At 35.5% G+C, this 24,950-nt stretch overlaps 1 protein-coding gene across 1 annotated transcript; it reads left to right on the top strand.

The window, feature by feature from the left end:
• The first annotated feature begins 12,359 nt into the window (after nt 1-12,359).
• Nucleotides 12,360-15,613, top strand: LOC110114381 (putative pentatricopeptide repeat-containing protein At3g01580). The gene has a single exon (XM_028696100.1). The coding sequence runs from the start codon at nt 12,413-12,415 to the stop codon at nt 15,248-15,250; it is 2,838 nt and encodes a 945-aa protein (XP_028551933.1). The 5' UTR covers nt 12,360-12,412; the 3' UTR covers nt 15,251-15,613.
• The last annotated feature ends 9,337 nt before the right edge of the window (nt 15,614-24,950 follow it).

The following is a 24,950-nucleotide window of genomic DNA, read 5'->3' as shown; positions in this document are numbered from 1 at the left end:
AGCCTCTCTAGCTATTCTGAACTTTCACTGAATCTTAACCATAGGAATCTGTTTACTTCTCAGCTTCCTTATATCAAATGTCAAAATCTTTTCAGGTTCTTCTCTGTATTGTAGATTTGCCTAAACCTCAATATCATCAGCAGAAAGTTTCTTTCTAGAATCAAATATCAATTTTATCAAAGAGGATATGTGAAACACATTGTGTATATCAGACATCTGATCAGACAATAATAACTTGTAAGCAGAATTACAAACCCTTTCATTGATCTCAAAAGGTCCGACATACCTTGGACTGAGTTTGCTTACTCTTTCAAATGTGCTAACACCTTTCATAGGACTGAATTTTACATACACAAAGTCACCAATCTGAAATTCAACCAGTCTGTGCTTCTGATAATAATACTTCTGCTATTTATCTTGTGCAGATTTCAACCTTTCTTTAATCAGATTGATCTTCATTACAGTATCATCTACAAAGTTGAACCCCTCACTTGTCTATCTCCCACCTCAGTCAAAGTCAAAGCAGTTCCACACTTTATGCCATATAGAGCTTCGTACGGTGACATACCAATAATTGACTGATAACTATTATTATATGCAAATTCTATCAGTGGGATATGATCATCCCAACAGCCTCCAAAATCCAGAACACATAATCTCAAAAGATCTTCCAGTACCTGAATAGTCCTCTTAGACTGTCCATTAGTCTGCGGATGAAAAGCCGTACTGAAATGCAACTTCGTACCTAATCCTTGCTGAATATCTCTCCAAAGTCTAGAACTAAACATTCCATCTCGATCAGATACAATCACTTTCGGCACACCGTGTAATCTGATAATTTTTTAACATAAATCTGAGCTAACTTTTCCACCAGATCCGTCTGTTTGATCGAAAGAAAATGAGCAGACTTCATCAATTGATCAACAATCACCCAAATAGCATCATGCCCTTGCCTTGATATAGGGAATCCCATAGCAAAATCCATTGTCACCTCTTCTCATTTCCACTCAGGGATAGGCAATGACGGCAGAAGACCTCCCGATCGTTGATGTTCTGCCTTCACTAACTGGCAGGCTTTGCATTTCGAAACGAATTCAGTTATGTTCTTTTTTCATTCCAAGCCACCAAAATAAGCTTTTCATATCTCCGTGCATCTTACCACTTCCTAGATGAATAGTATAGCCTGAATAATGAGCTTCGTGTAGAATCTCTTTCCTCAGATCTTCAGACATATGAATCCACAGCCTATTCTTACAGAAAATAATATCAGAATCAGAAATTCGTAGTTCAGGTTTCTTACAAGATTCGATCTGATTAATCAACTTCAAATATTTAACATCTAACTTCTGAGCTTCTTGAATATTCTCTTTCAAAGAGGGCTGAATACTCATTTGAGTTATTATTCTAGAATTAGTAGTAGATAATACCTCCAATTATAATCTTTCCATATCTCGTATCAGATACGCATCATAAGTGAGCTGAACACATGATAATCCAGAAGATTTCCTACTTAGAGCATCTACCACCACATTAGCCTTACTAGGCTGATACTGAATAGTTAAATCATAGTCCTTGATCAACTCAAGCCACCTTCTTTTCCTTAAATTCATATCCTTCTCAGTAAATATGTACTTCAAACTCTTATGATCCGTGAAGATCTCACACCTGACGCCATACAAGTAATGACGCCAAATCTTCAGAGTAAATACAACAACGGCCAATTCCAAATCATGCGTTAGGTTGTTCTTTTTATGTGATTTCAACTATCTCGAAGCATAAGCTATTACCCGACCATGCTGCATCAAAACACATCCCAAACCTTTTAGTGAAGCGTCACTAAAGATTTGAAATCCTTCTGTACCAGAGGGAAGTGCTAACATTGGAGTAGAAGTCAAACAATCCTTTAATTTCTAAAAACTAGCTTCACACTCCGGTGTCCAAACAAAAGCTACTGACTTCTAAGTCAGTCTCATTATAGGTATAGAAATATGAGAAAATTCCTTCACAAACTTTCTATAATATCCAGCCATACCCAAGAAACTACGTATCTCAACCACCGTAGTTGGCCGTGGCCAATTAGAAACTGCTTGAATTTTTTGGGGATAGATAGAAATACCTTCACCGCTTACTACATGTCCTAGAAAAGAAATGATTTTCAACCAGAATTCACACTTGGAGAATTTTGCATACAACTGATGCTACTTCAGAGTCTCCAACACACTTCTAAAATGTCTGAAATGTTCTTCCTCAGAAGCAGAATATACCAGAATGTCATCTATGAATACAATCACAAACTGATCCAGATAATCTTTGAATACTCTATTCATCAGGTCCATAAAAATAGCTGGTGCATTGGTTACCCCAAATGGTATAACCAAAAACTTATAGTGCCCGTACCGAGTACTGAAAGCTATTTTCATCACATTAGCTTCTCACACCTTCACCTGATAGTAACTATATCTCAAATCAATCTTTAAGAATACAGAAGATCCAGCAAGCTAATCAAACAGATCATCAATCCTTGGCAATGGATACTTATTATTGATTGTAACTTTATTCAATTCTCTATAATCAACACACATACGTATTGTACCATCCTTCTTCTTCACAAACAGAATAGGTGTTCCCCAAGGAGAGACACTCGAACAGACAAATTCTCTATCCACCAACTCTTAGAGCTAAACTTTTAACTCTACGAGTTCTTTAGGGGCCATCCTTTATGGAGCTTTAGATATTGGGACTGTACCCAGAAATACATTAATACAGAACTCAACATCTCTATCCGGAGGTAAAGCAACCAACTTCTCAGGAAATACATCCAAAAAATCTCGTACAACCAGGATATAAGAAATAGAATCTGCATCTATATTCATATCCCGTACTGAGGCCAGAAATACCATACATCTCTTCTTCCACAATCTTCTTACTTCCAACATAGAAATTAAATAGGATAAAGCACCTCTTAACCCTTGGAATACGCACCTTTCACCATCTATAAATAATATAACTTGCTTCTTCAGACAATCAATCTGAGCTGTTAAGGCTAGTGAATAGGTTGTTAAACCTAAGTTAATGTCCCACGGCTATCAAGAGGGGGGGGGGGGGGGAATTGGTAGTTTAAAAATTTTGTGAATTGGTAGTTAAAAATTATCCCTCTTTTAGATGAGTTGAACCGAAAATAAATTTTAATGAATTTTTAAAAAAAGTTTTTCAATCACAATTTTTTAAACAGTAAAAGGCTGAAAATAAAAAACAGTAAAAATAAACGACACAAGATTTATAGTGGTTTGATCTAAACCAGACCTACATCCACTCCCTAGAGGCACCCTCTGAGTATTGCACTAATACCAATATTATCTTTCCTTTTGCACCCACAGTAAGGCGGAGAAGCCTTTACAAACACTCTTTCCACCACTACCTGGTGTGGTAGAGAACCATCATCCTTTTACACTATCTTCAGTGTTGGCAGAGAACCGTCCGTCCTTACACACTCTTCTAGTGTGGGCAGAGAACCCTTCATCCTTTCACACTCTAATAGTATGGGCAGAGAACCCTTCGTACTTTCACACTCTCCTAGTGTGAACAGAGAACCATTCGTCCTTTCACACTCTCCTAGTGTGGGCAGAGAATCCAATATTCTTGACAGATCTCCTCACAACAAATCTAGAAGGAAGAAAGAAAAGAGTGAAGTAATCTCAAATCACAAGTAGGAAATCTTACATTTGAACACCAAGCAAAGCCTTCACGCTCCATTGGAAGAAATCATTCTTTGAATGCTCTCTCTCACTCTCTCCTTGAGTCTTCTTTCAATAGACACGAAGATTAATGACCAAAAAGACTTGGTGGCAGTCTAATTTGGACTATATATAGGAAAGACAAGAAAAACTGCCAAAAAACTACAAATTTTTAATTCTGTACGCAGTGGATCGTCCCGTACAATCGTGGATCATCCCGGACGGTTTTACTTAAAGTGTCGGATATGATCCTAATGTATATTGGTATGAATTATATTCGTACACGATCATCGTCCCATACGAACTAGGTTTTTTTTAGTACGAACGGTTATTTCATAGGTCGATTCCCAAATCCCTACCAGACATAACCAACTGTGGTAAGTCAGTTTTGTTCGTCCTGGGACGAACGAGTTTCATCCTAGATGATTTTAAACAGAGAGTTCCGTCTAGGGACGAAGGGTAAATTTTGTCCTGGATGATTTTAAACAAAGAATCTCGTCCAGAGATGAACCATGCATTTCGTCTGGACGAATAGTGCAAAGTGAGAATCTAGAGGCGTTCGTCCCGGGATGAATATTAAATTCGTTCGGATGATTAGGACTTAGAAAAATTTTCTCATTGGCTATTCGATCCATTGCTCTTCCGAGGGGTTAATTGACATGATCGTCCCGTATGAACTATGTTTGTTCCGTACGACCAGTTTACAAAAATTATTCCCCCATATGTGTGTTGTGAATATTCACTCAATTACAATCACTCCCTCTCAATTCAAAGACATTTTTAAAGCTTTTAATTTACAAATGATTGGATGCTGGATTTGATTTGAAGTCTTCATAATTTGGAGTTAATTTTCTTAAAATGTTAGTACACACTAGAGCAAAACAAATCTTCCAAAAAGTCTTAGGAGATATCTATACATAAAATAATAATATTTGAAATCATCAAAATAATACAAGTTGCAAGAGTGTAAAACATGCAAATAGCAACTCTCTTAATATGAGCCTCATACATGCTCAATCAATTCATACCCAAAATAACATCATACAAAGAAATCGGCAGCAAAATCAAACATGCCTTACACTTCTTTCCAGAAATTTCAATCTTACATAAATAAAACTTTCGTGCTATCAAATTATTTCCAGCTGGCAAAATAATAGAAAGTGAAACAGGTAACGTAACGGAAGCCAGTTGCAAAGCATCAAAATAGTGCTAAAAAATAAATGAATGACTAGCTCTAGAATCAAACAAAATATGACAGGGATGTTCAAAAATATAAACCGTACATATCACCACATCCAGAGCATCTCGAGCCTCTTGCTGATTCAAACTGTATACACGTGGTTAAAATGGAGCTGGAGCTACAGAACTACTAGACTCCCATAGATTAATACTAGGTGGTCTTCTAGCCACAAAATCTGAACCACTAGCTCTACCAGAAGATCCTTCAGAAATAGTACAGGGAGGAACTACCCTCGGCCTTCCTATCGGTCTAACAAAGCTCTATGATCTGGATTTAGATCGTCGATCAAATCTAGCTTATGGATACTCTGATATCCGATGTCCTGGTCGACCACATCTGAAAGACTAACCAGTCATCCTATAACACTGGTCAAAATGTCTTCGTCCATAATTCTGGCACACCGGTGCCCCACTAACTGAACCAGAACTGGCCACACTGCCACTACCAGAACTGTAGCAGATACTGACTGTCCACTCCTCTTAGAATCTCCAGATACAAATCTATTTTTCTTTTCAGAAAAACTACTGCCAGATGCATCTCCACTGAATCTCTTTCTACTAGTAGTCCACCGCTGCTGAGTAGCCATCAGATCATTCTTTATCAATCGAGCTCTTTCCACAAGCTCAGAGAAATCAGAAATATGAAATGATACCAGGGGTTGCCTCAGACTATCTCGTAGTCCCCTCGGAAATCTACAACACTTCTCAGCAGAAGTACTCACCAACTAAGGAGCATATCTTGCCAAAGTAGTAAACTCTGCCTCATACTGCATAACTATCTTGCTCCCCTAAACTAATCTCAGAATAGTCTTCTGCATTTGCTGTCTTGCAGAAGGGGGTACAAACCAAGATCTGAATACTTCAGAAAATTCTTACAAGAAATCAACGAGTTTAGTGTACCTTAGAATTTCTCCTCCAGCTGGCCCACCACCAGCGTTCTGCTTCACCATCCAACAGAAAAACTGCTAATAATACCTTTCTATCATGAGGACATTGCATGCCATCAAAAGTCTTCTCCAACCTTCTCAACCAATCCTCTGCTGCTCTGGGCTCAACAGTGCCCTCAAACCTTGGAGGCTTCAATCTTAGAAATATTTGTAGATGTCTATCTACCTCTTTAGATCTAACTGCAGAAACTCTATTCTGCGTCTCGCTCATCATCTGAGCAACCAACATAGCAAACTGTGAAATTATATCTGAACCAACTACTATGGTTGAACTATTCACAGGAGCTGCTTGACTAACACTATGCCCATCAGTCATATTTGGGTCTGATAGATTCATAATCACATAGAAAGCAACTATGCACATAAAACAAAAATAATAAAAACTTAGACAGACTGAAACTACCCCACCAAACTTACAGATCAATTCCTATAGCTCTATTTTACAATCCAAATTCCAAAACTACAGCTATGATACCACTTTAATTGTCACGACCCAACCCGATCAGAATGAATCTCATCGCGTTGAGTCGCGATGGATGAATTCAGGATCTAGCTTTGGAATTTGTTTTCGGACTTTCTTCCAATATACATAGGACTACAGAAACGCAGAGTAACTACAAACATCCAAATATATAAAAAAGCTCATCCAATATTTTTTCTTTCTTTCATTAAAATAATCATATACATTATAGTACATGGCTATAAACATAAAGTATATAACAAAAAAGTAGAATAGCCATGACCGTATAAAAGTTAAAAGTACAAAATACTTAATCTCAGATCAGATACAGAACGGCTAGTCCAAAACCTCCTTCCCTTTCCCAGAACCTGAAAACCATGAAGATAACCACAGTGAGCTAACAGCTCAGCAAGATTACACTAGCCGATCAAAATCTCCATAAACGTTTTCCATAATACTCACAAAAAGCTTTAAAATAGTTTATTAAATAGCCGTACTGAATTCACATAATCGTACATAAATCATATAATCAGACATAATGTAGATATTTGTACAGAATAGATAAACAAACAGATTTCAGATATTCACACAGAATTGATAATCATATGAAAATCAAATAACAAATACAGAAGGACTGAATCAAATTTGTATCACATAATCGTATAAATCACAAATCACATTTTTAAATCATATATCAAATCACATATCAAGTCATATATCAAATCATATATCAAATCACAAATCTCTGACATAGACATAATCTCAAAGGATTCTGACCCCTTATGCCTCTCTTCTCCGACACAGACAGAATCTCGAAGGATTCTAGCCCCTTATAACTCTCTTTTGATATCATTCACATCACATCAAATATTAAATCATATCAGATTCAGAGAAATCAGATTCGTATTAGAAAATCGTCAGAGAGTATAACGACAGACAACAGAAATTCAACGGATAAAAAATTCACAGTTTCAGAAAAATTATCAAATTACCAGAGATAGTATAAAACATCATTTCAAGACTTTTATTATACTGAAGCAATATTTTTCAACATATAGATAATTTTTATTCAATAAAAACTCCGCATAATTCAAAATACCCGGTGAAAAACTTTCAGAAAATACTCAAAACATGCAAAATTATAATCTTTACAACATACCAAAAGTTACCCAATAAAAGTTTTACCAGTGCAAAGATATGCCCATTTTTCGCTAACGGAAACAAAATTTTAAACAGAAAATTCGTAAAAAATCATATTTCTAAAAATTGAGAAAGTCATAATGTGCCTTACCTCGAGTCGATTAACTTTCCCAACTACGGCGATGGACGAAAATGGACCGATGACGTCCAAAACGTGAATTTCTTCCTCTTCCCTTCGTTCTTTCTCTCTCCTGCTTTTCTCTCTCTTCAAAATATCTTATTTCGGATACTTAAAGAACTCGATCGTCCGGATGATTTCAGGGTTCTTCCCGGGATGATCTCCTTGTTAGGCTGATCTTACAGATGATAATTAATTTCGTCCCTGGACGGTGCCCTCGGGTTGCCTTCGTACGAATGATAATTATTTTCATCATGGGACGATGCTCTCGGGTTGCCAATGTTTTAACTGTTCGTCCTGAATGATCCCAACTGCGTCCAAACGAACCTGGAAGGAAATCTCAAATCATACCAAAACATAAAAGAAAAGAAAAAAGAAGGCTTTCACAGTAGGGACCACTGCCATTTTATGCTAAATCAAGCCATAAGCTTGATTTGGGGAGCTTAAGGAGAGCTTTAAGGTCTGAATGGAATGCCTAGAGCAGCTAGGATAGGAGGTGTTGGGATAGGATTAGGGAGTTGACCATCCATAATGATTTTAAGCATGGGCTCACCCCTTTGACTAGTTAATGGAGGCTGAGGTGGCAGGGAGGAGGTGTGAGAAATAGGTTGGGTGATCCCCATGCCTGGAGCCTATACTTTTGAGGTTAAAAGAAAGGGTTGACCACTTCAAAGAGGGGTTTAAATGCCTTTTGACTTGCTTTGACCAGTCAACAAAAGTTAATACTGATGTTGTGGCACTTAGAAGGTGTAGATATTAATTTTAAATAACTTAAGAAAATGGGTCAAGATCAAAGCAATGGTAAGTGAGAGCATATGACATAAAGGTTTGACCAAGGATTGAGAGTTGACTTGGTCAACTCAATTTGGGTTTGGTTGACCAAAGATTAAGACATGCTTAGGCTATGATTAGGAGTTGATTTGAAGGGGTGATATGGGTAGAAGAGGTCAAATAGGTTGGATTAACCTATTTAAACCCTTTAAGGGTTAGTGGGTCAACATAGATTGACTTGGTCAACCAAGTTAACCCATGAGCTGATTTTGGGTCCAATGGATTTGTTTGGATATTTGGAGTTTGATTGGTGTGGTCTCAAGTTCTAAAAGGATCATTTGAGTCAAATGACCTATTTGGTCCCTTAATTAATCATTGGGTCAACCTAGATTGACTTAGTCAACCAGGTTGACCCAGGGGCTATGTATGAGATCAACAAATTTGATGATATTTTGAATGTGTTGGGAGTGGTCCCAAGGCATGGGGAGGTCATTTCAATCAAAATGAATGTTTTTCCCTTAAGTGACATTTGGGTCAATCTAAGTTGACCTGGTCAACCAAGTTGACCCATGGTTTGGGTTTGGATCCAACAGGCCCAAATGATGTTTAGTGTCAACTAGAAAAGGTTTTAGTGGTTGATGAGATTGAATTATATTGAATTTTGGTCAAAAGTCCAAAAATTCTCTTAAAGGGCATTCTGGTCATTTTGACCTCTGGTCAATTATGGGTCAAAATGAGTCTAGAAAAATATAGGTTAGTGTTTGACATATAAATATCAAAGGTCTGGAAGTGATCAAAGGGTTTAAAGGGGGCTCCAAGGTCAAATTCCATTGAGTGATAGGTCTAGTGGCATAAGCCATAAATATTTAAAGGTTTTGTAGCCTTCAGATTTCAATTCAGTTTTTGGGGTTAGAATCGTCAGATTGAGCTCAAATTTGGAGGGCAAACCCCAGAGACGTCTTATTAATTTGCAATTGATATATTCTGAATTAGAGGTTAGTTGACTGAATTTTGAAGTGTTTGAAAAAATACTGAGAAAGGCTCGATCTCAGGACCTAAGCCCTTAGCCTTCGATTTTGGTCTGGATTTTCTAGATTTGAATCGGATATTGATTTTGAATGATTAGGATTGGATTCCCCAAATCATTTATAATCATTTGGGTGATAAAAATTGGTTGTATAAGATTGAAGCATATCAAGGATAGGCTCAAGGTTTGAAGTCTAAATTTAATTGGAGTTTAAATTGGATTAAGATCTGGATTGACTTGAAGTTAATATTGATTTGAAGTCTGGATTGATCTAAGATCTAAATTGATCCTAAGGTCTGGAGTTTATGAAAGGTTACGGTGACCTCATACAAAAATGAGGTCAATAATTACCCAATATCTTGCAATGACAAAGCATGGCATAAATAGGATAAATATGATTGATAATGCAAGCATTAGATCATGAGCATTTATATATATTCATGATGCATGAAATAACTAGAATTAATGCATGAAAAAATTTAAATTAAAACAATGAAATAAGTTTTAATATTGAAATTAAGTTCTAATATTAAAAGAAAAAGTGGGAATATATAATAAAAAAATATTCTTAATGAATATATGTGGAAATCAAGATAAATGGCAAAAAAATTTAAGTTTATAATAAAATTAATTTTAAAATAAGCTAAACATTAGTTATGTAATGAAATGTTTTTAATCTTAATATAATAATATCGAAATACAGCGAGAATCGTTGTTAACTAAAGAATGGGGACTGTGCATTGCACAAAATATGTTTGCTAAGGGTTTTTGAATGCTAGCATGTGTAACTATAGCTGATTTGTTGGATTTCGAATTTGAAATCGAATGGTGTTTACACCTTCCTATTTCACACATACAAGGTAACAAATACGGAATCCGAATGTATTCGGAGACGAATCCGGACGCACCATATCACCGGATGCACTGGGCTCCGATGATGTGGCATGCCAGGATTAGCCTCCGAACACGTTCGGATTCCGCACAGAATAATTTTCCTCAATCAACAGGGTGAGAGGTTATTGGTTAAGATTATGTAAAGACAAAGTATGAACTGAATTAAGCTATCATAAATCACTTTGGCTATAGCTTATTTGCTACTTTTTAAGAATATATGTAATAAGAATAAATTTTCTTACACCTTCATTTTCAATTGTGGTTGTTGTAAGAAATATATTTTATGACTTTTGTGAAAGTTAAAAAGTTATAGAAAATTTTGGGTCAAGATAACATAATAAAAATAGGTGAAGTGCCATAAATGTTAAATAAATTCATCATATATTAAATTCATCTCAAAATAAATTTAATAAATTTGAGACTTAGATTGATACAATTATTTGATGAGAACCATAAACTGTTAAAAAATTTACTTTTCACCCAACAATTTTTAATACTTGAGATATCAATAGCTGCCTAAAATAACCCCTAGGCCTAGGAACTTTTATTTGGTCCGGTGAACGTACGTAGAGCTACGTCTGGTCGGCACTAAGATTGCATGCACAAAATGAGAAATACCTAGCAAATACCAATAATAACGAGAAAATATCATTAGGTGAAGACGAAATACCGAGTTATACCGAGCAATACCGAGTTATACCAAAAAATACCAAGAAAAACTCGATATTTTTTGGTATAACTCGGCATTGCTCGGTATAACTTGTATAACTCGGTATTGATCTTCCCAGAGCGGTATTCCTTCATATTATCAAACAATACCTATCAATATTGATCAAATACCCAGCAAAAATTGAGTAACAAGCCTCTGACCGGACGTAGATCTACGTCCGGTTAGAGGACGTAATAATTGTTCTAGGCCTAGGGGCTATTAGATAACAAGATTTATGCAGGATTTAAGCAAGATTTGAACATGCACATCCTTGCCTTTACCAATGAGCTTCTAATGCAACTTCCTCCCTTTTTTAAATCAAGTGTTTCATCAAGGGAAACATGCAATGTTTTATAGCGCAGAATGTTAACCATTAAAAGAGAAGCATACAATTAAGTTATGTATTGAAGATATCAGGATGCTCAGGTAGATCTATGGCTTTACACTTAGAGATAGAATGTAAAATGAATATATAGGTGGAAAAGTTGGAGTAGCTCTAGTGTAAGATAAGATTATGGAGAGTTCTCTTAGATGATTTGGTCATATAATGCCAGCTTTCTGATGACCTTATTATGAGAGCAGTATATTAGATCTAACCTATGTTATGTAAGGTAAATATATACTTTAAAAGACTTGGTTAGAAAGTATTAAAAATAATTTTCTTTTATTAAATTTAAATGAGAATTTCTTTTAATAGAACACATTGGAGGAAAAAGATTCATGTAATTGATAAAAAAACTAAACATATTAATATTCGTTTTATGATATCTTAATTAATTATTAATTATATTTTATATAATTCAAATCATAATTTTATTAGTTCAATCATAATTGATAAAAAAACTAAACTTATTAATATTCAATCAAATAAATTATACACAGATACATTAATTTATAAAATTAAATCAACACTAGTGATTAAAATTGGTAAATTAAAAAAATATGTTAAATTTAGTAAATTGATATTATTAATATTTAATTTAGCCAAATAGAAATTATTATTTAATTGGATTAGTAAAAAATTAAGTAATGATTATTTGAGATATTATCTTATATTAATTATGATTTAATTAATATAATCAAAATTGTTACATCATAAATTAATATAATAAAATATTATAATTAATTTAATATTTAAATTATTAAATTCTAAAATAAGTAGCCAAATAATTTACCTAGATTTAACATAATTCATAGCAAATGAATTTTAGAATGTAACATAATTCATTAGAATACTCCTTTACAATTTTTTTTTCTCTAAATAAATAAAAAGATGGCCTCAACATTCCCTCCAAGGGTAACATACTATCTCCATGCTAAGTTCCTCCATCAGCAGATGCCTCTGTATCGAATCCCTCTATAAGATTCACGCCCTCCTCATCGTCAACGGGATCTCAAAGTACGAATCCATAGTAAGAGAAGCGATCGATAAGTATATCTTTTTCGGCTATCCCCATTCCGCAGTATCCTTCTACCTTTCAGTTAAAAATCCCACCTTGCTCTTGCAAAACTTGGTTCTTCGGATCTTTTCAAATCATGGGTATTATGCCCAGCTCTTGTCCTTATATGCAGACTCGCAGAATTCAAGTTACAGAAGACCTGATAACTACACATTTCCAATTGTGATCAAGGCCTGCGCCGCTGATACGGCATGTAGGGCAGGAAAGCAGGCACATTGTGCGGCTCTCAGAAGTGGTTATGGTGGAAATTTGCTGGTTCGGACTGCTCTTGTAGATTTCTACTTCAAGATTGGGCTTTTGGAATATGCACGAAAGGTGTTTGATGGAATTACTGAACCAGATTTGGTGTCATGGAACGCCCTCATATTTGGCTATTGTTTGAATGGATTTAATCAAGATGCGTTCAAATCATTGAGAGAGATGCTTTTGACTGATTTGAAGCCTAATGGAAGCATTTTTGCTAGTGTTATTCCACTATGTGTTCGGCTAAGAGCTCCAGGTCTTGGTGCATCTTTGCATGTTTTTGCTCTCAAGTGTGGGATTTTGGATGACGAGGCTTTGGTTCCTACTCTTATCTCAATGTATTCTTCCTTTGGGTACTTGATTGCTGCAAGAATGTTGTTTGAGATGCAGAAGGTGAAAGATTTGGTTTCATGGAACTCCATGATCTCTGCTTATTCGCAGAATGGGAAACCGGGCAAAGCATTAGAGGTTTTCCAGCTCATGAATTTTGAAGGTGAAAGGCCTGATTTTGTCACAATGTTATCTGTTCTTTCGTCCTCCTGTGACCTGTCCGACATCAGCTATGGCGAGTCCATTCATGCTATTGTAATCAAGGATGGACTGGCTAGCCAAATCTCAGTAGTAGCCTCACTTGTGTCTATGTATGCTAAGAGTGATAAATTGCAAGATGCTGAGAATTTATTTCAGACTGCACCAGAGAAGAGCCTCCTTCTATATAATTCTATTATCTCCGGCTATCTTCTTAATGGTCTACCAGGTTTGGCTTTGGCTACTTTCTGTGATATGATCATCCAAAGGGTTAATCCAGATTCAATCTCTTTAATAAGTGCCATATCTGCTTCTGCAATGTCTATCTATCTGCTCTTGGGAAAATCTCTTCATGCTTATAGCATCAGAAATGGATTTTATTCAAACATCAACTTATTGAATGCTCTCTTGGCACTCTATTCTGATTGCAATCAGTTTCAATATACCCTCAAGTTATTCCATATAATGCAAGATAGAAATTTGGTTTCTTGGAACACTCTGATATGTGGATGGACTGATATTGGGGACACTCAGTCCGCTGTTGCTTTCTTTAGACAAATTGGAAGAGAAGATCTGAAATTTGATTTGATAACAATGATCAGTATACTACCTTGCATCCATAAATCAGAAAATATTGCTCTTGGCAAGTCATTTCATGCTCTTGCTATTAAGAATGGGTTTGATTCTGATACAACCCTCGCAAATGCACTCATAAGCATGTATGCAAATTGTGGTTCTGTGGATGACAGTCATATCCTATTTCAAAGCGTGGCTTTTAGAAGCACTGTCTCTTGGAATGCTTTATTGACAGGCTACAGAAAATTCAAATCATCAAAAGAAGTAATGAAATTGTTTTATCAAATGAAAGAAGTTGGACAGAAGATGAATTCAGTTACCTTGTTGAATATATTATCTTGTTGTGAGGCACATATTCAAGGAAAATCAATCCATGCATTTGCCCTTAGAAACTTCTACAATCTAGAGACCGCTCTTCACACTTCATCACTCTGCATGTATGCTAGATTTCAGAACTTCGAATACTGTTGCCGCCTCTTTGGCACAATGGATAGAAATAATGTTGTTTATTGGAATACTATGATGTCAATATATTCACATAGAAAACATACAGAAGTGTTGAATTTTTTTAAGGAAATGCTGGATTACCAAGTGTGTCCAGATGCAGTAACAATGCTTACCCTGGTTTCTGCTTGTACTCAACTGGGTAGTCTAGATTTAGCTCAATGCATTCATGGCTTTATCATTCGCAGTGGTTTTGAGAGGAGCACCTCTCTGATCAATTCTTTCATCGACATGTATGCTAGAACCGGAAGTATTTCTACTGCAAAGAGACTCTTGGATGAGTTGCAGGAGAAGGATTTAATCTCTTGGAGCACAATGATCAATGGATATGGAATGCATGGAGATGGAGAAGGAGCTATGGAACTGTTCTTAAAGATGCAAGAGAGTGGTGCTTGTCCTGATGATATAACCTTTGTTAGCATACTGTCAGCTTGCAGTCATGCGGGCCTAGTTGAAGAAGGACGAATCTTCTTCAAATTAATGGTGGAGAAACATCATATCACCCCAAGAATGGAACATTATGCATGCTTGATTGACCTCTTCAGCCGTAGCGGGCATTTGATAGAAGCTTTTGATCTTGTCAGGAAGCTGCCATTTAAACCTTCGATTGAGTTGCTTGAATCCTTGCTTGGGGCCTGCAACTTCCATGGAGATGCTGAAGTAGGAGAAGCAGTTGGAAAGTTGCTGATTGAACTCCATCCTACTACAAGTTCATATGTGATGCTCTCGAATATTTATTCAGCAGCAGAGAGATGGGAAGATTCTGGGAGATTGAGGTTTGACATGAGAGCAAAGGAAATCAGGAAAGAGCCTGGTATCAGTTTTGCTAGTATGGGATGATAATGTAACAACCTGTGTATATATAAAAAAATTCCTTTTCAAACCAAATGGGTCTAACGGCCTCGCTATTCTTTTTAATCCTGACCCTTAGGGCCCCAAATATGATAGAGGTTGAGAGAGCAAGGTATCAAAGGCGGACATATGAAGGAGGTGATTAAGCGAGAATCGAGATGACGATCATTGTTGTCTCCTAGGGAAGACATCATGCGAGCAGGGAAGAACTCTTTGTTATGTAGCCGGCAGCTTCAGTTGCTTGGGTTCAACAAGGTCGATTAATAGGAAGTTGACGATTGGGAAGAGGAAAAGAATTGTTAATATCTCCTTCATACACCACCTTCAACTTATTTATCTTTATTGGAGCAAGTGAGTAAATTCTAACTATGATTTTATTTTTGATAATATTTTGTGTTTGTAATGAATCATAATTAAAATTGTGAAATTTAATACAACAAATACAATATCATCAAGCATTTATCTTAATACATGGGGTTGGCTACATGAATCATTTGTTTCCATTGTGTCAGGTTAAGAGTCAAATTTTCATTTAAATCTAATAAAAAAAATGTCATTTCTAATATTTTCTAATGAAGTCTTTGTAGGTCTACTTCTTCATTTCTTAACATAGGCCAACTATAATATATCTACTCTCCTAACCAGGTTAACGAAAGGCCCGGATGTTTTATGTGACCAAACCATCTAAGGCGACTCTCTCTAATCTTATCCGCCACTGGAGCTACTTCAATCTTTTCGCATACATACTCATTTCACATTTTGTCTCTAAAAGTGAAGCCACTCATCTACCTGAACGTCCTTATCTCTGCAATACCTAACTTAATTTTATGCTTCTCTTTTAATGGCTAGCATTCTGCGCCATAAAGTATTGCAGGTCTCACCACCATCTTATAAAAATTTCCCTTAAATTTGAGGGGGTACTTTTCTATCACTCAACAGGTCGAATGCATTCCTCCTTTTTAGCCATCCAATTTTAATTCTACTAATAATTTTCCTATCTATTTCACCATCACTTAGAACAATAAACCTGATATTTTTAAAATGTTTACTTATTAATGACTTGATCTTCTAAAGTAGTAATACCCCTCACTAGAAATGTTACTACTAAAATTATACTCCATATAGTCAGTTTTACATCCACTCAAACGAAAACTTTTACACTCTAATGTTTACCTCCATAATTCAAGTTTTCTTTCAACTCTCTCTTTAGTTTTATCAACAAGAAGAATATAATCAACAAAAAACATACCCAGGGTATATCCTCTTGTAAATTCTCATAAGAACATCCATGACTAAAGCTAAAAGATATGTGCTTATAGCTAGTCCTTGATGTAATCCAACTGAAATAGGAAAATACTTGATCAAACCAGCTTATATTTAAACACAAGTTACAACTCTTATATATGTTCTTAATGACTTGAATATAAGCATTATTAATTTCTTTCTTTTTTAGAACTCTCCAGAGCAATTCTCTTAGAATTTTATCATATAATTACTCTAAATCAATAAATATCATATGTAGATCCTCCTTATTCTCTCCATACTTCTCCATGAAACCTCTTTATACACACACACACTAAAAACATTATACATTGAGTTAATGAGATTTACACCACTCAAAATATAACTAAAAAATTAATTTAGATGAAAGGATATCAAGTTTTAATTGCTAACAAATGTTTATGGATTGCTTTAACAATACAACTTTTGAGAATATTGTATAAAAAGATTAATATATGTTATGAGATTAATGCATTATTACTTTGTTTTAATGATGATTATAAATTAAGAGAATTTCATAAATATGATTAATCACAAGAATATGTTTAAAGTATTTGTTTTATTTTATTGATTGTCTTTGATATTCTATGTGTTGAGTGCATGTTTAATTTTAGTTTTCTTAATTTAAAACATATAGAGCATCAAATAACAAGGCGGATGAGGCGCACGCAAGAGGCGCGCCGCAAGCCAAGGCGGAAGCTATGCGCGTCAAGGCTTAAGCCTCAAGGGGTGGGGCGGAGCGTGCGATTTTTTCGTACAGGGCGTACGCTTCGAATCGTAACACCTCGAGGCATAACGAGGCACCACCTAGGTTTATATGTATATACCACCGAGCGGTGTAGTCATATTAAGGTATCTTCTTCATTTAAGAACTAAAAGACGAAAGCGAAGTCCACCGTTTTCGATAGCCATAGTTCGGTCGAGTTTGACATACCTGGAGGCGAAGGTAACGATTTATTTCCTTTTGTATCTCTATCTTTTTTCCTGTCGTTTGCTTCATCGTCTACTTTTCGTTAGCAAGTGATTCGCATGAGAACTGAGGGAGGTTTGAAATGCCGATTTCAGTAGCCACCTTCTCGACTTCTACATACCTCTCCGCAAAGGTAACGATTTATTTCCCTAGCTCTCTTTCATTGCTTGTTTTGTCTTCGCCTACATCCCATAATCAAAGGGTTTGTTTTCTACGGCTGTAGTGTAGGTAACAATTTTTTTTTTCCGTCATTTGCTTCATCTTCGAGTGATTGTTGATTTCAGCAGCCACCTTCTTGACTTTGATGTACCTTTCCACGAAGGTAACGATTTATTTCCCTAATTATCTCTCATTGTTTGCTTCTTCTTCATCTGCTTCCCGTAATCGATACAAATTTGATGAAATACAAATTACTTCCTTGTTGGATACTTGGATTTTTTTTATTAGTTGACTTTCTGACCAACCCCACGTAGTGGGACAAAGGCTTGATGTTATTATTGTTGTAGTTGACTTTCTGAATTCTTACTCTCTATTTCGTTTTTGTTGACCTGAATCCATTTATAGGGGTTGTTTTTTCAATCGTCAATCATATAGACTTCTTGAGAATGATCATCTTATATCATTTTTTTTTTCGGGATTAATCAATATCCTCATAATTTTCATTAGATCTAAGTGAATTTCTATTTATGAATTATTCCCATGCATTTATTTGTATTAAGATGCAAAAAAATCTCATCTTCGAAAAACATTTGGCTTCCAGTTTAATTTTATTTAAATCTTGCAAACATAGCATCTTTAGATACCAGTTTTCCTTAATTGGGAATTCAGGCACATTCCACAAATCTTGAAATTGATAAAGATTTTTAATTCCCATCATTTCCTTTGGTTTTGCTTAATGTTGACAACAGGAAAATTATGTTCTTCTTATTGAAATTCAAATATGAATTCAAATACCAAAAAAGAAAAAGAAAAAAAATAATCTATCATGCATGATAAAAGCTATCTATCATTATCATTATTGATTAAATATGAGATTTATTGAATCCAACAATTCACAAGAATTAATCCAAAACTTAAAAAATTTGTCCAAAGTGGTTTGTATTTCTATATTTTCTACAACTTATTTTTATGGTTTAATCTAAAATTAAGTCAAATTTGTTGAAATCATTGACCAGAAACATCTAAAATACCTGATGAAACATTATACTTATGATTTTAAAATAAAAATATTTTAAAAACTCTTTAATATAAATTTATGCAAATGATGTTATTTTTGTTCTACTAATGAAAGTTTCTATGAAAATTTTATCAATAACACTTTAAGTGAATCTGCAGAAGCATGAAGAGAGAATTAACCTTCATTGTTGAATTTAGATATAAACAACAAATTGAATATTCATAATTTAGCCAAATACAATTTTGATTCTGCTCATATATTTTTTCATACATAATACAATAATATGTTCACATGTAACTTTCAAACATATTTTCATACATCCAACTTTGATTTTGCTTTTTCCATTCACCTTCCTCGAGCTTTTGTTGTCTCTACAAATAATGACTAAAGATGATAAATAAATAATAAGCTATTGTGCCATTAAAATCTAAAATAATATAGTTTTTTTATATGTTATCAATTCTAGAACATGAGAATTGTAAATTTTTCCATACAAAGACATTGTTATATGTCATCAATTTATAATTAAATTTGTATTTTTATTTATATTAATTATTTATTTTTATCAATTATTAATATGACTAGTGGAACAAGATGGAAGGATTCTAAATGGAAATATGACACTCAAGTTAAAGTGCTAGACAAAAGTGCGAAGAAGGGATTCGTAACGCCTCGAGGCTTAACGAGGCACCACCTAGGTTTATATGTATATACCACCGAGCGGTGTAGTTGTATTAGGGTATCTGCTTCATTTGAGAACTAAAAGACGAAAGCGAAGTCCATCGTTTTCGATAGCCATAGTTCGGTCGAGTTCGACATACCTGGAGGCGAAGGTAACGATTTATTTCCTTTTGTATCTCTATGTTTTTTCCCGTCGTTTGCTTCATCTTCGTCTACTTTTCGTTAGCAAGTGATTCGCATGAGAACTAAGGAGGTTGAAATGCCGACTTCAGCAGCCACCTTCTCGACTTCTACATACCTCTTCGCGAAGGTAACAATTTATTTCCCTAACTCTCTTTCATTGCTTGCTTCGTCTTCGCCTGCTTCCCATAATCAAAGGGTTTGTTTTCTACTGCTGTAGTGTAGGTAACAATATTTTTTTTCCGTCATTTGCTTCATCTTCGAGTGTTTGTTGACTTCAGCAGCCACCTTCTTGACTTTGACGTACCTCTCCACGAAGGTAACGATTTATTTCCCTAATTATCTTTCATTGTTTGCTTCCTCTTCCTCTGCTTCCCATAATCGATACAAATTTTATGAAATACAAATTACTTGTTGGATACTTGGATTTTTTTTTATTAGTTGACTTTCTGACCGACCCCACGTAGTGGGACAAAGGCTTGATGTTGTTGTTGTTGTTGTTGACTTTTTGAATTCTTACTCTCCATTTCATTTTTGTTGACCTGAATCCATTTATAGGGGTTATTTTTTCAATCGTTAATCATATAGACTTCTTGAGAATGATCATCTTATATCATTTTTTTTCGGGATTAATCAATATCCTCATAATTTTCATTAGATCTAAGTGAATTTCTTTAAAGGATGTATAATTATTATTTAAAATGTTGAATGAAGTTGTAGGGAAAGCACGAGAGGCCTTAGTGATACAAGTTATTACTAATAATGCAAGTGCATACAAAGCTGCATGGAGATTAGTAATGAAGAAGAAGACTCATATTTATTGGACTCCATGTACTGCACATTACATTGATTTAATGCTTGAGAGGTTGTGACAGTTGTCTCAGCATAAATTAATCCTATTAAAGGTCAAATTCATCAGTAAGTTCATTTATATTCACTCTTGGGTACTTAATTAAAATTATTCGACTTATTTTTTGTGAGATTTGCAACTGCATATTTAACATTTCATAGATTTAAAGAGTTAAAACAACCTTTTGAAGTTATGTTTTCTTCTGAAGAATGATATAAAAGCTCTTTGGCCAAAAAAACAAGAAGGAAAATATGTTAATAAGGTTGTTATGAAAGATGATTCATTTTGACGTAATACAAATTATACTTTGAAGACAACATGATTATTAGTTAAGGTGTTTAGAATGGTTGATAGTGAGATGGGCCCATGTTGACCTCGATTTCGGCTCGAGTGTGCTCAAGCATTTTTTGATCGATCTAATCGAATCCCGTCGGGCCCGATTCGAGCTCAAATCGTCCGACTCGAGCTGGATTTGACTCGACTATGTTCGATTAGACTCGGTTATTTTATTTTGATTGCATCGAGCTCGATTCAATTTAAATCAGTGATTGGTTCTGAATTTAATTTCATCCAATTAAATTCGTTGCGCCGGCTCGAGCCCGAATCGAGCCAAATTCAAACTCGAGCTTAACCCAATCTTAGCCAATTTCAATTTGATTCAGCCTAATTTGAGTCTGGTATGAAACATTTGACTTTCTGAGTATTTTGAATTCTCTCTATATCAGGAAATTCCCTCGACGGCCGTGATCGAGCGAAATCTTCGTTTCAGCTCAAATCCCGCATCTCAGTCGATTTTCTGCGGCTGGGCAGACATCGAGCAGTGGAAAGCCATTTTCGGGAGGATTTCGGAAGATGGAGCACGAAGATGGAATTAGCGGGCTTCCTCCTTCGGCAATGGATTGGATTTACCCACGGCGAAGGCCTTCAGTTTTTGGCAGTCTCGCCCACGCCTTCTCTCTCTCGGTTCTCTCATTCTCTCACGCCAGCTCTCCCTCTTCGTTTCTCCTCTATTCGAATCAAGCCAGGAAGCCCGACGCCAGCATCCCGGCCTCCCTCGTTCGTGGACGCTGAGCTCTAGCCAACCGAACTTGTGAGTTTGTTCGGCCTCCAGGAAGATCCTGACCGAAGGCCCTTTCTCTGGGGACGACTTCCGACTTCTCTCCCCCTCGGTTCCACGATCAGACCCGAGCTCCTGACACCAAGGCCGATCCCGACAAGCCCAGCCCGACTTCCTCCGTTCGCGAGCCCAGGTCCGACATTGCCGCTCCACCTGGAGTTCGTCTCCCCTGCCTTTGCCGACGGCAGCCCCGCTTTCTCCCTCCCGTCCTCACACGCAAAGGCCGCCAGCTCCGTTGATCCCGACGCCCGGATCGAACAAGCTCTTCTTTGCAAGGTGTGGATTTCCTTCTTCTTCTTCCTTCTTCTTTTTCTCCTTCTTTCTTCTTTTTTTTTCTCTTCCTTAACCTCTTTTCTCTACCTTAGCTACCATGACTTCTTCTCATGGGAATCTATAATTTTTGTGAGTATTTATGTTATTTGTTTGGTAGTAAATTAAATCTATGAAAAGCTTTATTTTTAGTAAGTTTAATTGTGGATTGATGATTTGGGGTGTGTATGTCATCACACCCCTTCTCCTTGTGATTTCCAAATGAGTGTATTCATTCTTAGTTGGCATGGATGATTTTGAGCCTCATTAGTTGATTTATTTCTTTATGCAATGTTGATTTATCTTTTTTTTTTTTTTTGAGATAGCTAATTAGCTAGTGAATTCGCATTTGTGTTATGGCATAAGATTTAGAACTTAGAGGTAAACTACAAACGCATAAAAGGTTCTTTGGTTTCCTACCATAGCATGCTCATGAGGTGTTTGTGGTAATACCCATTGAAAGTGGGTAGTGGTTTCCCTAAGGAAAATAAGGAATTTTCATGAATTTCATTGGAAAGTATACTTTGCCGGCATGAGTAAATCCCATTTGGGTTTGTGCTTCTTCTTTTATGGCCATTACAAAGAAATGCTAATATGTTGTGTGAAGGTCTCATGTACTTCATTCCATGAGTTTTTCATTAAATGGAAAGTATTGTTGATAGCCATCTATGAGATGATTGATGCATAAATCATGAAAACATTATGTAGGTTACTTGAACGATTTTAACCAAGCATTTTGTGTAAATCATGACTTCTATGCTAGCATGCTTCGTATAGTCTTGTAGACAATACAATCTAAGTATTTTGTGAAATGCTACTAAAGAGAGCTTAGTCTTCTTCTTTTGCTTACATCGTTTTTTTTATGATATGCTAGTTCATATAAAAGTCTCCTAAGTACAATGCCTAAAGTTTTGTCAACAAAAATCTGAGAATGAACTTCTTTGAATTGTTATTTTGTTCTTATGTGTATGTCTCCTTGATGAAATGATTATCATGTGGATTTTGAGAATACTTTGGTGGGTTGTTTAGAAAGTTTTAGTTGACATTTGGGTGGGGATCTTTCTTTACATAGTCCCTTGTAAGTTTAGACATCATTTCGTTTATTAAGTCCTCTCCAAAATTTCTCTAACAAAATGTTTAGTGTTCTCTTGATATTGATGCTTTTGTGAGGTATTTGGAAAGCTTTTGATTAAGTAAGTGTGTATATCACACCTTTGGTGGTTACTTTCTTTGGCATGAGCCTACAAGTGTTGCATACCAAGTTGTTGTGAAATGTCGTTGAAAAGAAATTATGATAGTTTAATTTGCATTGAAACTTAGTATGGTAGTATCCTCTGTTTCAAACGTTTCGAACGTGCTATCTAGAGGTTTGCAAATGGAATAGAAAGAGTAGCTTCTTTAATTGATTATAATTCATGGAATTTGTAGGCAAACCTATTGTTTCCGGTCAAACATTGTCTAAGGCTTTGAGAGTGTGCTTGGCATGAAAGTTTTACATATCATCTCTCTTACTCTTTATTGTAATATTTGATATAGATTGTTGGATAAAATCTATCACGATTCTAGCATTTATATGAGTACTTAAAAGCATGATTTAATATATACTTTTGAAATAGAGTTTCAAGCATTAGTTGCTCTTCCTTGTTAAGGCTTTCCAAAGGGTAAACATTGTTGTTTTGAAGTTGTGTAAGCATTAAAAAAAAAAAAAACTTGAGAGCATCTTTTATTTACAAAGTTTAAAATTCTTGCAAATGTTATGTTGAGATCCGCCTTGCATATATCTTGAAGCATGAATGGAATGTGGTTATCATAGTTTTGTACTTGGTGTCATGAGATTTTAATCAGAACACTCTTGCAAAATCGTAGGTGTGGCACTACTAAAGTAAGCTTATGGATTTGGGTTAAAATGCTCTTAGACGTGTTTGATAGCTTATAGGTGTGAAAATTAGAAGCTTGTTGGAGAGTAACTATGCATCTCATGACTTGAATTTATATTGTAGTGTGATAATAGTGTGCCTCTTCTCTTGAGTCTTGGGAACAAGACAATGACATAATAATTTCTTGCTCTTTTCTAAGTACGTTTGGCATAGGTGTTAAGTCTTGTGCTATAGAATTTTATTCTTATCCCTGGGGAGTTTCTATAATTTCTCTAACAAAAGCATATATCCTTCTTGCTCGCAATTGCATTTATCATTTTGATATCATATAAACATTTGTCTATTTTCACGTTTGGAAAAAGTTTGGATTTATAGCTATTTTCTTAATATTGCATATATGACTAGCAATGATGATTTGTGTACTTATGATTGGAGATTAGTCTATTTCATTATAAATTGTTTTGCCTCCGTTAGCATTCGAGGTAGCATGCATTTGCGGATTTCTTTATTCCTATAAGGTTTGTGTTGGCAAGATTGAGTGGTCTTTTTTTTTTACTTTTAATTCTTAGTTGAAAAGATAAAAATGCTTTGGAAAGGCTTTAGGAATTACTTCTGCATTGTAAAATTTTGTGAATGTCTTTATGGTTGGAAAGTCTTAGAAAACGTTTGGTAGTAAAAGGGGTCTTATGGATGTCTTGTTTTGCTAATTATTTTACATCGAAAGTTTTTATTGAAGATTTTTGTGAATGTTTTATGATGAGTGCTTTGCAATGAGAGGTCCTTATAAAACCTTCTTGTTGGAAAGCTTTGGGTTTTTCTACCCCACTCCAAATTAAGGGTGAGACACTTGATTGTGGGTTATTTTGGGTAGAATTTTGTATCAAAATAGGGGATTTTGATGAAAGTTTTTTTTTTTATCACGAGAGAGAACTTTCGATTAAGGCTAGTCGTCAATCAAATACATAGAGATATGTGTTATCTGGCATATAGTAGCAGCATGGATATAGGTATTTAAAGAGTTTGGAGATTTAGGAATTTGGGGTTGAAATATTTGTGAAGTTGATATTTAAAATTGAAATTTCACCATCTTGCACTTAAAGCGGATGATGGACCCGATCAAGATCCTATGGTTCCGTCGTCCCGGGCCATCGTGGTCCCTGGTCTACTTAGTCAGTGGAGGTAGTCGACCCAACCTTACAGAAGGATCCTTCTTGGCAGCCATGTATTGCTTCGTCCAAGGGGACCT

Source organism: Dendrobium catenatum, unplaced genomic scaffold (assembly GCF_001605985.2).
Source record: "Dendrobium catenatum unplaced genomic scaffold, ASM160598v2 fragScaff_scaffold_716, whole genome shotgun sequence".
NCBI classification, from domain to species: Eukaryota; Viridiplantae; Streptophyta; class Magnoliopsida; order Asparagales; family Orchidaceae; genus Dendrobium; species Dendrobium catenatum.
Note: the sequence above shows the minus strand (reverse complement) of the source record. Positions and strands in the feature narration are given on the sequence as shown.